The sequence below is a fragment of the Sarcophilus harrisii genome, chromosome 3 (genome assembly GCF_902635505.1).
Source record: "Sarcophilus harrisii chromosome 3, mSarHar1.11, whole genome shotgun sequence".
NCBI classification, from domain to species: domain Eukaryota; kingdom Metazoa; phylum Chordata; class Mammalia; order Dasyuromorphia; family Dasyuridae; genus Sarcophilus; species Sarcophilus harrisii.
Window position 1 is genome coordinate 458,198,040 of NC_045428.1, and position 12,964 is coordinate 458,211,003.

General features: G+C 41.9%; 1 protein-coding gene and 1 long non-coding RNA gene across 3 annotated transcripts in view; one reads left to right on the plus strand and one right to left on the minus strand.

The window, feature by feature from the left end:
* Positions 1–1,986: 1,986 nt before the first annotated feature.
* Positions 1,987–9,512, minus strand: LOC116423002. The gene is made up of 3 exons (XR_004233491.1): positions 9,418–9,512; positions 8,614–8,702; positions 1,987–2,430 (listed from the first exon to the last, which is right to left on the minus strand). It is a non-coding gene; the product is annotated as an uncharacterized LOC116423002 (long non-coding RNA).
* KIRREL3 (kirre like nephrin family adhesion molecule 3) overlaps positions 4,194–12,964 on the plus strand; it is a 755,533-nt gene continuing 746,762 nt past the window's right edge. The window contains exons 1-2 of one of the 2 annotated variants that reach the window (XM_031963702.1): positions 4,194–4,389; positions 7,810–8,232. In XM_031963702.1, the coding sequence (XP_031819562.1) occupies positions 8,178–8,232 (55 nt within the window). In that variant the 5' untranslated portion in view covers positions 4,194–4,389; positions 7,810–8,177. The remainder of the gene's footprint in view (positions 4,390–7,809; positions 8,233–12,964) is intronic. The other variant, XM_031963701.1, reaches the window with a different exon arrangement.

Genomic DNA, 12,964 nt, shown 5'->3' on the forward strand with positions numbered 1-12,964 from the left:
TTACTCAGCAATTTCACCTTCTCTTCTTTTCTCCGCCAAAGCCTTTTTATTCAGAGTTGCTAACAAAGAGAATCAAGGTTCAATTCAATTCAACAAGACTGGATTGGGTTACAGCTCTTAAAGCTAGAAGTGATAAAGGGCTAGAGATAATCCCCAAATGGGGTAATATGCCCTCTGAATAATCAGTAGTTAACTGAACATTTTAGGCAGTTTTGTTAACGGTAGGATTATATTTATAGAGCACAGTAGAATTTACAGCCTGATCATCTAATTCAATGCCATCATTTTTACAGATGAGGAAAATAAGGCAGAGAAAGATTTAAGTGACTTTTCCAGACTAATACGACTAGCTAGAACAACTAAGGCTAGAGCTCAGATTTCCTGGACTATAAATCAATATTTTCTTTCTCCCTCTCCACTCATTAAGATAGCATTAATTTAATAAAAATTTTTGAAATTCTTACTATGTTATAGATCTCAACATTCTCCAAACCAAGCTCACCAACTTATTCTTAGCCTACTTCTCCTTCTATTCTTGAAGTCTCTATTAATGGTATCACTCTTTTCTAGGTCACCTAGGGTGGAAAACCTTAGCATCATTTTATATTTTTCCTGTTCCCTCACTACCCACATCAAGTTATCTACTTCTGTAAAACTTGCACCCATCCTTAATAGTTTTCATGTTTTGTTGCAGAGAAATATCTCAGCATTATTATACCAGAGGTAATTCAAACTGGGAGTGGGAGTGGGGAGAAAAGGGATGGTAGTAGTGCAAAGAATAGTCTCACCACAGTTTTGTAAGAAGAATAGTCCATTTCCTACTCCAGATAACAGGGCTTTCCCCTACAAAACAGCTGGCAGAAAATATTCTTCCTGAAAAAAGAATTCCTTTTGAAAGAACCATGGCAGGGTTGGAGGATAGTTGTACAATTTGACATGACAGACTGGTAGAGATCTATGAGGTAAAATACAAGGACAGAGGTCACCAAAAGGAAAACATACATCTTTCTAGACATTTGCACTCTGGGGCCAAGGGAGTCTGCCCCTCCCTGGTAACAGGTTAAAAACACTGAAGAGGTCTCTATTGATGAAAGAAATAAAATTCTAACATTTTAGATTACCATTAAGATCCTCTCTGTTCTGCCCCAAAGTTATCTGAAACTATTAATCCCTTTCAGAGATCTCAAACCTATAATTAATGTGAATCTCTATTTGCCCCCCCACACAAATGCTGTGCTTAGGCAAAGTTGTGTTTTTGCTCATAACATTCCTGTTCTTGCAACTGTCTCTTATACCTATCTTTCTATTGCCCAATTTTTAAAACCCAACTCAAGGTCTGGTTCTTCCAGGAAGCTTGATAATCTCTCCAGCTGAACTGTCTCTCGAAGTCATAGAATAATAACATATTACAGCTAAAAGGTGCCTTATACCAAGAAAATCTAATTCAACTGCTCTCTTTTTTGTATTTCTTCTTCCTCTGTGCACAGTTTATTCTTTTCCTGTAGAATGTGCAAGTTTCTTAAGGTTAAGGACTGAGTGTTCATGTTTATATTCTCAATTGTGATAGATAATTCATATTTGTAGAGTTGGGCGGCTATGAGATGAGTAATAATAATAATAATAGAAATGCATGATGTACTTTGAAGTTTGTTAATCATTTTAAATATACTATCTCATGTGAATCTCACAACTATGTGAGGTAAGTGCTGCTGGTATCATTCCTTGCAGATGAGGAAACTGAGGCTCAAAGAGATTAAGGCTCACCCTCAGTCACGAAGAAAATAAATGTATGATGAACTTGGATTTGAATCTAGGCCTTCCTGAACTGATCTAGAATTCTACAAAGTGTGATGAATGAGTGGCCTTATTTTGAATTTTGGAATTGATCTGCAGCCAAAGAGTGGTCTTTTGAAATCTCTTGGAAATTTATGGTGTGGAAATTACAGTATAAAAAGCTAGGAGCTATGTGAATTATGGGCAAAAGTCTAACTGGAGATTATCCAAATCAGACAAGTAAATGGTCACCCAGGTTAGGTACTGAAAAACATTTGGTCCTTATTGTTATTTCTCTTTCTCTCATTTTATCACTCAGGGTACAAATGGGCACATTGTTTACTGATGCTCTGCCTGATCCTAGGTAATTCTGAGTTGGCAGCAAGGAAAACAATCCAAGGATATTCTAATGCCTTTACAGAGAGGTCTTTTGGAATTGTTGTTGAATATAACACACATTATACACATACGCACTCGTTTAAGGATGATTTTCCAATGTGCTTGTATAACAAAAATTGTTTAAAGACATAGTTAATTCTGTGCTTTTAGTAGCTCCTCCCATTTCATACACAAATCTGTTCTTCTCCAAGATGGTCCATCTGCCTCTCCTTCCATGACTCATGATGATTCATTCCCGAAACTGTGAGCATGGGTGTTCTGCAGAAAGGTAAGGAGAGGCAATGCAGAGCAGTCAGAAGAAACATGCACAGTATAATCAGAAGGCTGGCTTCCAAGCCTGAGTTTAATCACTAACAAGCTATGTGATCTTGGGTCATTTTTTTTTTCATTTCTCCCAGCCTCACTTTCCACATCTATAAAATGCAGGGAATAGCCTAGATGACTTCCAAGACTATTTTCAATGGGAAAGATCAATGGAGCATTTTAATGAGTGACGAAGAATTTGGGGCTCTTAGGTATGATAATAGCAGTCTGAACTCCAGCCCAGAAACCCAGCCTGTTCCATCTCATTCTTCTTTGTCATCCCTCAACATACCCCTAAGTCAATTTTACTGGGGAGTGAGGGAAAGTAGGAGGAGGGGCCATTATAGGAAGTGTACATCACAACTTGGCTCACAGTCAACAAGCTGGGTGCTGGTGGAGTGAGCCTTATTCCCTGAAGAAACTTTGCACTGGCACAAGAGCTGCCAGCTTCCAGATTTTTTCTACCTTCTCTACACTTTTAAACTTCTTTCAATGTATTGTCTTCTCCCATTAAAGTCTAATCTCCTTCAAGAGTAGCACTGCTTGGATTTGTATTCCCAAAGCTTAGGGCAATACCTGGCACATGTTCTTGTTAATGAGCCCATTTGGAGTTTTCTTGGCAAACTGCTTTGCCATTTCCTTCTCTAGCACATTTTTCAGAAACCTAGGCATATTCTGTTAGATGACTTGCCCAGGGTCACATGGCTAGTAAATATCTGGGGCCTGGCACATAGTGAGTGTTTAGTAAATTAATGATTAGTTGACATGGTTTAACTGGAAGAAGAGGAGGATATATGCATAGTGGATTGAAGGGAAAGAATCAATATTTTACCAGATGAAACATTTTGAAGACAGATCTTTTGTCTTATTTATCTTTACATTTCTCTCAAAAGCTAGCATACTGTTATGCTAGCATACATCCCTATCATTTAATAATAGGTATTCACATATATACCTTTAATGTCTCCAAGGAGTTTATCTCAGAATTCGGGTGGATTAGGATTTACTACCTTTGTCTAGAAAAGAAGCATTTTCTATATAGGTACTTCTGGACTAGGCACTGTGGTAAAGTGCAGGGGATAAAAAGAAAAGAAAACTTTTGATCTTTGGCAAGTTTCCTTATGTGTAAAATGAAGGGATTGGATTAAATGACCTCTAAGATCCCTGCCAGGTCTAGATATATGGGCCTAAAACATGATCCTAAAACCAATAAGAAAATAAGTTCAAAGACATTAAGTAATTTCCCAGCGATCATACAGTCCACTCACTCCAACTCCTTCCCCCTCCCCCAATCCATCTCTCTTGACTGGTGGGTTTTTTGCTTTTGTTTTTAGCTTGTTTTTTGCTATAACCAATCTCAGTGTAATAAAGAAACGCTTTTTGAATCAACTAAAGGAGGAAGTGTTGTGCAATGGCAAGAGCACTACATTTGAAGTCTGAGCATCTGAGGTAAAATTCCTTCTCTGTCACCAGCATAGCCTTTTTACCTCTTTTGCCTCTGATTCCTTCTTTAAATTTAAGACTCTCGCCCACCCCCCACCCCACCCCACCCCACCCCACCCGTTAGAGGTTTAGACTAAACGCTCTCTAAGGTCCTTCCAGCTCCGTATAAATGATACTCTGAATGAATCTCTAAAGCTGGAGGGAGCCTCCCTCCGCCCAGTGCTACTTAGTCTAAGACTTGTGGTTCACTCCAGCGCTGGTCCTCTGCCCAGAGGGGCTGGGACCAGTTATCTCTGCACTGTATGTAGCCTGTCCCCCGCTCACTCCTCCATCAGGTGGAGCAGCTCTACACTCTACTTCCCTGCTCTGCTCCGCTCTCCTTTCCTTCCTTCTCCCATTCGGTCCGAAGGAGGGAGACGAGCGCGGACCACCTGGAAGAGCCAAAGAGGTTTAACCCGAAGCGTGCAGAAGGTGAGTCTAATGAGGACCCCGGCTGCTTTGGGCCCGGGGGTGGCGTGGCCGCTGTCGGGGCTGGCGCCGGAGCCGTGCTGCCTCCCAGTCCTTCAGGTACCAAGCTCTCCTTCTTTCCCAGGTGCTGTCTGTCGAAAATTGCAGTGGTTTTTCCGGCACTCAAGGTTGAAATGCCTCCTGGCCCTTTTAGAGGCAAGCAGCTTATCACTTAACATTCGGTTTATTGGGTTTCTGCCGGAGTCCGGAGGCATCGAGGTTGAAAGGAGACTGAGGGGAACGGAGCTGGCGGGGGTACATCCGAGCCCATCCGGAAGCCAAAGAGAGAGAGTGGAGTAGGTCGGCGCTCTCCCCCTCTTTCTAGCTTCTCCCATCCCCACCCCTATGGGACTGGGAGAGAAACACATGGGCGAGTGCAGGAGTCAGCGAGTGAATCTCTGTGGGTTGCAATTTGTATTTTTTTTTTTTTTTTTTAGAAATTTATTATAGGTGCTTTATCTCCTCTCCATGAGTGTCGCTCACCGAGAAGTCTATCCTCCCCCAGACCCACCTCTTTCTTCCCCTGTCTCCTTCCCTCCCCCCATCTTCCTCCAAAGCAATTCTGGGCCCTATTCCAATGAGGAATTTCTATAAGAGATTACAAAATTATAAGTAAAATCTCTAAGTGATAAACCATGAATCAAATGTAATATCTGGTGGTCATTGACAGGTCTGGAGTTATGAGACTTTAGAGTTATCTAGACTAACCCCTATACTTCACAGATGAGAAAACGGAGGCCCAAAAAGGTGCCCCCCAGCCACACAGGCATTTCTAAGTGACAGAATATGTTTCAAACTCAGGTACTGAGATGCCAAGTTCAAGTTCACTTCTTTCTCCATTGTCATACTGCCTCTTTAGGGTGCAATTCACATGTAATAGGATTAAAAACTAATTGTCCAGGATTTAGGTATTAGATCCCCCTCCTTGAAATTAGAGCCACAGCCCAATCCCACCATCCTCCATAATATGGGCTGGATTTGACAACTCTTGCCACAGGTGGCTGGAAAGTTAGTGAACAAGACAGAGAACTGGATTTGCAGCTAAAGACATGGGTTCCAGTTTGGGTTTTGATACAATAGTTGAAAACCTGTGAGCAAGTTATTTATCCTCCCTGAATTTCAATTTCCTCCACTATAAAATTCGAGTGAGGTGGTGGTGGTGGTGGTGGTGGTAGTGATGATAATGATGATGATGATACTTGTGCCTAGGATCTGTATGAAGGTCAAGTGAGAAAAATGAAAGTAAATGAAAAAATACTATTATCAGTGTGTAATTATACACAAATATACATATAGGTACCCAAATAGCTATTCAGCCTATGGCTAAACATATTTACATATGTTGACATTTTTAAATTATTCATAAGAGCCATCTCTAGCATGTATTAACTCCTAAATAAAATTATAATGTATCCAGCTAATACCCAACATTTGACTTAATATTTATTTACCTCTTCAAACCAGTATCTTAAGGCTGAGTTGATGGTTACCTTCTTGGCTCAGTTTATTTAAGTGATGAAAGACACTTTTGTCTTAACCTCCAGAGGACTACCTCACTATTCTCTTTTGCTCTGAGTTTACTCTTTTATACCCAAAGCTAATGTTTGTTTTAACTCTCTCTTTGACATGCTAACACCCTCTTCAGAACTGAGTTAAGCAAACAAACCATTATGTTGAGAAAAGAAGAATTGACCCTAGCACAGTGTTTTACTAATTTGCTAACCTTTGACGAAGAGCAGCCAATTGTCTTTTACTATGAGGATTAGAGTTCTCCTAGTTTAGCTCAGGTACTTTGGGAAGTGCTTTGTGGTCCGGCCTCAAGAGTTCCTAGCAACAGAATTTATGCTTCCAATTAATACAGTTTATGCTGTCTTTTGAATAATTCTGGGGCTAAGTGTATAATGCTAATGTGGGACTATTGGGGAGAGACCGAAAAGCCCTACCCAGGCACCACGATATGATGGGATTAATGGTCTGAATTTGGAATGGGATAGGACAAATCAAGATACATAACTCCCCTGGTCCCCATAGAACTTTTCAGTCCTACCCTACTTTTCAGTATGTGTTGCTTTGCAATTAAGATTCTTAAGAATTACTTCATGTTTGCAATTTTGCTAACCTACCTAAAGATAAGTGCTTTCAAAGTATGACTCTATGTGTTCTCTTTTTAAATTCCCAAACCTCACCTGGGATGATGCTCCAAACATGAAAAACACTTACAAATGCTTCTAAACCACATAGACTTAGAAATTTTCCTAATCTGGTATCACAAAGGAAGAGGAGATATTTGGCCGATGATAAAAGGTCAAAAGGTTTTTACAGAGTAGAATTTTGCTATGACCTTGATCCGCCCTTGGTTTGGGGAACTCAAAACACCTTTGCAAAGAATAAGTCTGAGAAGTAATGGAACCTAGCTTTCTTCCTGAGAGAAACTCCAAATCAAAAGACTGGCTGCTCCCCCCCAGGTCTTTGCTAGGAAATGCACAAACAAAAAAAAGGGGGGTGTGTGTGAAGAGAATGAGGTAAAGAAACAAATCTAGGTGTTTTTCCTTTCCCTTTTTTGCATTTTCTTTTGTAGCTGAAAACCAAATAAAGTCCCCCATCTTGCTCATACAGTCCTTTTTTTTTTCTTTACAAAAACAAAGTGGTACAATCGGCAAGTATGCTGAATTTGGAGTTATTAGAGGATCTAACTTCGAACCCTGACTCTGCCAGTCATGAGCACTATGATTTTGGCAAGTAATTTTATTGCTCTGGATCTCAGTTTATTCATCTGTAAAATTGGATTAAGTGTCCTCTGAGCCCATTTCCAGCTCTAGAATCTGTGATCCCATGTATGATTCTTCCCAAGAAAGGAATCTTGAATGCTTCTTATCTCTTAAACCACTCTGCCTCTAATGCTGCACATATTTTCAAAGTCCTATCTAAAGATGTGCCCCTCTCCCACACACAGATCTCTCCACACTTTCTCTCTCTGCCTTCAGTACACATATAGTGCCACAATTCCACACTACTCTGCTTTCCCTCTTTCTTGCCGAGGCAGAATACTTATGTGTTATGTGTACATAGCTATCATCTATTTCTTTCCTATTAAACAAAATTATGTTGTATTTACAGAAAGTCAGAGGCACATTCCCAGCCTGAGATTTTTTTAAAAAATGTGTGTGTGTGTGTGTGTGTGTGTGTGTGTGTGTGTGTCTGTGTGTGTGTCCATTGCAAGAGCAAAAGTAAAATCTTTTCCTCCTTGGGGGGAAAAAGAAAAGAAAACATTTGTTTTCCCTTAACCTCACAATATTTAGCTCCTTTCCCCCCTCCGCACCAAGCCAGTATTTCCTCTTTAATTATGACCTGTTTCTCTCCCACCTCCTTCTCCTACCCCTCCAGCCTCAGTGAAAGGAGCTGCTGTCACTCAGTCACTCACACCCTCTCTCTCCCTCACTCACTGCTGTGGGAGGAGCCCTGCTGGAGGAAGCTGTATGACTGGGATGCTGAGAGGCTGAGAATGGATCTGCAAGGAGTGTGTACGTTACTGAGGATCCAGGTTTCCAGAGGCGGCTGAAAAAGGCGACTCGACTTCAGCTGGCTACAAGAATACAGAGACAGACTAAGACAGACGGACAGGGGAACAGATGATCTCGGAGCTCGGAAGAGGACAAGCGACAGAGACAGAAGACGAGAGAGCCCGTGAAGAAGAGAAACTAACTGCAAACCTAAGTTCCTCTTCCTGCTTTCATCTCGGTTCGCTCTAAGGAATGAAACCTTTCCAGCTTGATCTGCTTTTCGTCTGCTTCTTCCTTTTCAGCCAAGGTAGGACGGATGCATTACTGAGTTGCAAAGAAAGTCGGCGGCGGGGTTGTCACTGAGGCAGTGGGCAGGGATGTGGGAAGGCATTGGCCACTCAAACTGATGGATGCGCCGCTCACTGCCAGGCAGGCAGAGATTCAAACAGGGCACTGCTTCTTTTCCCTTTAAAATGCAACAACATGCTACTGTTTCTTCCCTTTGAAAGTGAGGGAGAGAGAAGGCGGGAGAGGGGGAAGGGGGACGTTCTTCTCTCTTTTGTCAATGCCCAAGAGGAAAAAAGAAAAAAAAAATGATCAAAACCACCAAAATCCACCCTTTTCCCTTGCAAATGAAATCACTAGTTCTTTAGGTCCCGGTGATGCTAATTGAGGTGTGTATACGTACGTTTCCCCTCTGAACTTCTCTTCACCTCCTTCCCCTAAGATCGCAGCCAGGAGGCTTTGTGTGGATGGATATTTCAGCTGGCCCTGGAGCTGTTTGGGAAGAGTAAGAGTGAGGGAGAGCGCGCGGGGTGGTTGTATAGGAGCCGGAAGGCGCTGCGATTCCTGCACGAGCCAGCGTGCGGTGGAGTCCTTTGCAGTGGTTACCAAAAAGATTTGTGTAAAAGAGTTTGCCCTGGTTTGCCCCGGATTTAATGGTGGTTCCAGGGTGGTGCCGGGCTCTGAGCCCGAGGGCCACATTTTTCCTGTCTTAAACGCAATCGAGCCCCCTGGAGTGAGCATTCTCTCTCGGCTGCCCAGCCTAGCCGGATCCTGGAAGCTCGCTCCGAGGGTCTGGAGAGAACTTTGGGGGGGCTGTGGGATGACAGGAATGGGAGGCTCGGAGCTTGGCAAAAGGCATCCGCGGTGGCTCCCTTCTCAGGAGGCATCAGAAGTCACCTGGAGAATCGTGTTTGAAGGGAGTAGATCAAGCAGTCCCTTCCAAGAGCCGTGGAATGTCAAAGCCGTCAGTGCCATCTGTGGCACCGCAAGGCCAGCGCCAGTGCCAGCTCAGATTTTAGAGGGACAGGACTCACAATCGGGGGAAAATATACAACCGAGCAAGTCCATCTGTTGATTAAATGAAGGGTAAAAGTTTTTGAGAAAGCAGAGCCCTGCCATGCATGACTTCGGCTCTGCAAACATAACAGCATGCCTCCCTTCCTTCTCCTGACAAGGAGAAACCAAATGTAAGCAAAACCGAGCTTACCTCCTGTTCCCTTTCGGTTGTTATTCATAGTGCGATATTTCCTGTTATCTGCGTCTTAGCTCACGCTCCACTTATATCTAATAAGTTCTAATGAGGGCTCTATGTGTGTGTGTGTGTGTGTGTGTGCGCGCACAGCTAGCTGTGTGCTAATACAGTGCATGTGTGTATAAATACATACACATTCAAATAGTCCTCTACTCATCACAAAGGCTCCCACAGCAACAGGAAGATAAATTGTCTTGCCTGGAGTTTTCAGGCTGAATGAGTAAGAACTATCTCTGAACAATGACACAGAAGCAGCTTCTGTGATATTACCATTTTAGAAGATAATTTCTTTCTTGAGTGAATGAGTGAGTGAGTGAGGGTGTAACTGTGGATATATATGTACATATATACACAATCTGGCCCCTTTACTGGTTTACTCTGAAAGTTGCCTAGCAAACGCTTTGAGAACAAGCCAGGACTCTCCTCCAGTTACCTTATGTGGGGCAAATGCTTCTTTCTTATTGTCTTCGGTGTCTTAGGAGCTTGAGTTTAGGCTCCAGAATGGCATGAGGAGCCCGTTCTGCCTGTGCCTCCCCGCCTGCCCGCTTGCCTGAATCACTAGAGAGTGTGTGACTGCTACTTTGCTTATTCATTTCTTGACACGGAGTCCTCGGCTGCTGCCTCATATGGATCTTTAGAATGTTTACCTCAGAAGGTTAAATGCACTCAGCTGCTGTTTCATCTCTCCTCAGCCGTGAGTGAAGCAGGAAGGAATCATGGCATTATGTAATTCATAGCTCCTTGTTTATTTCTAAGTGCTCTGGGCTTTGTGTGCCCACCCTGCCCAGTGGTTCCTTAGCCAAGAGAACCTAGAATCAAGTGCTGATTTAAGGCCACCAGACAAGAGAGGCCAGAGAATCAGAGTTCCTTCAGTTCCTCCTCTTAACTGAGCATTGTAGCCCTAAGAGCTAGAATTGTAATGAGGTAGCTACTTGAAGCTAGTGCTCCAATTGGTTATCTCAGAAGCCTCTTAGGACACATGGCTCCCATGCACTGGAATAAGGAGTTTGTTGATCATATCTTATATATTTCCTTACTGACTATTTAAAGGGGCATCTATTTGTCTTGATCTATAGATATTTTTCATATTATGGATACTCTTTTGGCAATATGAATCTCACAATTCTACCCTGCACCCCTCTAACTACCACTGGATTTTATCTTTTTTTTCCATTTCCTATTCTGTGTTCCATAACTCCATAGCATCACTACACATAGTCTCCTTTTATGAAGTAGTTATCCCCAGATTCCAAAAGGGCTCAAGAGGATTAGTCTATGTGGCTTCAAATCACTTCCATGGGACAATGAACAGGGGTTTTCCTTCCTATGCTCAATCACCCACTCAAAAATAGAGCCTATTCTTCTATGGCATTTTTCCTGACATGTCATGCTAGAAAAGTACACTGAGGTTGAGTAATGGTGGGTATAATGTCCCCAAAATGCTTTTTTGTGGGATTCTTTTCCCAGACTGTGACAAGCAACCAGGTAGATAGATCTGTTTGCTATACTGCAACAATTCACATTGGACACCTGTATGTGACCACAGGCCCCTGAGGGTATAAACCCTTTCCATTTCCTGTACAATGATTTCATTCCTAATCTTCATTTGGTGGAATATGGCTGCAAAACATAAGTCTCTCCAATAGCTTTCTAAAGCTTCTCAGGTAGTGTTGTTAACAGATTGGCTCCTCAAAGATTTCAATCACACCTCCAATCTTAAATTGTCTGTTGTCTAGCCACTTTCCCTATAACCATTTACAGATGAGAAATTAAAACATAATTAAAGGCAATGATCTAATGTGGCAACATGCCTTGAAAGGTTTAAGGTAGCTTGGGATCCAAGGTTTATTTATTTTTCTTAAGGTAACAGTAGAAAGAATAAATGGCATTCCTTCACTTTTGGTTGCTGCCAACAGCCCTGGGACTAGCTCCCAACAAGGATATGGAGAGCTGCCAATGTATGTCTGTGTTTGTGGGTTTCTTTCTTGCTGGGGCTGCCTCTTCCCTCAGCTGTCAGGGCCACGATGCTTTGTAGAGAGCCTGATAATGTCACAGCACAATTTGCCTCCTGCAGAGAAGAGGCATGTTCTGCCCTGGGTGAAAAAAAAAATTGATTCTCTTGTCAACCTTAAACTTAAAACTTCTTGTTTATCCCTTTTATCATTTCCCTTCTTCCACAACTCTCCCCTCCTTGATCCTTCTTATTGCCCCATCTTACTCAAATGCCCATTCCTGAATGTCCAAAGGCAGGAGGAGGGAAGGAGAGAATATAGAACTGAAACTTTCCTACCTTCCATCATATTGCAACTTGTAAGAATGCTCAGGGAGCCTTACAGAGTTGAGAACTTGGCATGATCTACATAAGATGTTCTTAAGGAAAAGTTTTTCTTTACCCTCTCTCTCCCACCTCCCACCCCTATCACTTGGGTTCTAGTATTCTATGTAACAATTTTGCCCTCACTCCTTCCCATGCTCCTCACCCTCACCCCAACTTTAAGTTTTAAGGGTAAGAACTGTCTTTCTCTGTCTTGTTTGTATCCCCAGAGGCTAACATAATACCTGGCATAGAGTAGGTGTTTAATAAATATTTATTGAATTGAACTAATAGCAGAAGATGTCACAATATATTCGATTTTTGCAAAGACTTTGTAGCCCCTTTGGGGTCATAGGCCCTCAAGTTGGATTAATTAAACTTGTATTATGTTTGCATTTAGAAAATAAAAAAATCTGTACTTCATCTATTAATAGTCCTTTCTTTGGATGAGCAATCTGAACGGCTTTTCTGTGGTACCATCTCTACTTATTTTAGAAAGAGTCTAAGAAATTAAAGAACATTTCAGGTGATAACTCTCCTTACCGGCCTAGTGGGTGTAGTGACTTCTCAAAGAAGTTGTTAGATGGTCATAAGTCTCATGTGGAAATTTAGATGTGGAGTCAGTCTCAGTGAGAATAAAGAAAAATGGTCCCAGATAGTGCAGGAAGAAAAAACAAGGGTGGAGGGAAAAAGAATGCCTGAGATAGGAGAGCAGGCTGGAGAAGGGAGTGGAGAGAGCTATGACTAAGACTAGAGCCAGAAAAAAAAGGGGGTTATAGGTATGGAATTAAACTGATGACTTTTGATCTTAAGATTATGATATCATGGATTCAGAAACACAAAGGATTTTTGATGTTATCTTAGTCCCATTCCCTCATTTTTCAGATTTTACAGAATTGAAGCAAGAGAGGATCAAAGGATTTGGAATTGGAAAGGACCTTACTGACCATATAGTCCAATTCCACCTCATTTTACAGATAAGGAGACTGAGGTCCAAGATGGGAAGTGACTTGACTAACTTGATATAATTAGTAAGTGAGGGAGCCAAGATTTGAATTGAGAACTCCATATTCAAGATATTTTTTATTGTCCTCTAACTTTTAGAAGTCCTTCTCTAACTATGAGGAGCCAATGGAATTTAGGTTGCATACCGAAAGGTTCCTTTGGGTGCCTTCAAAAGTATAGTGT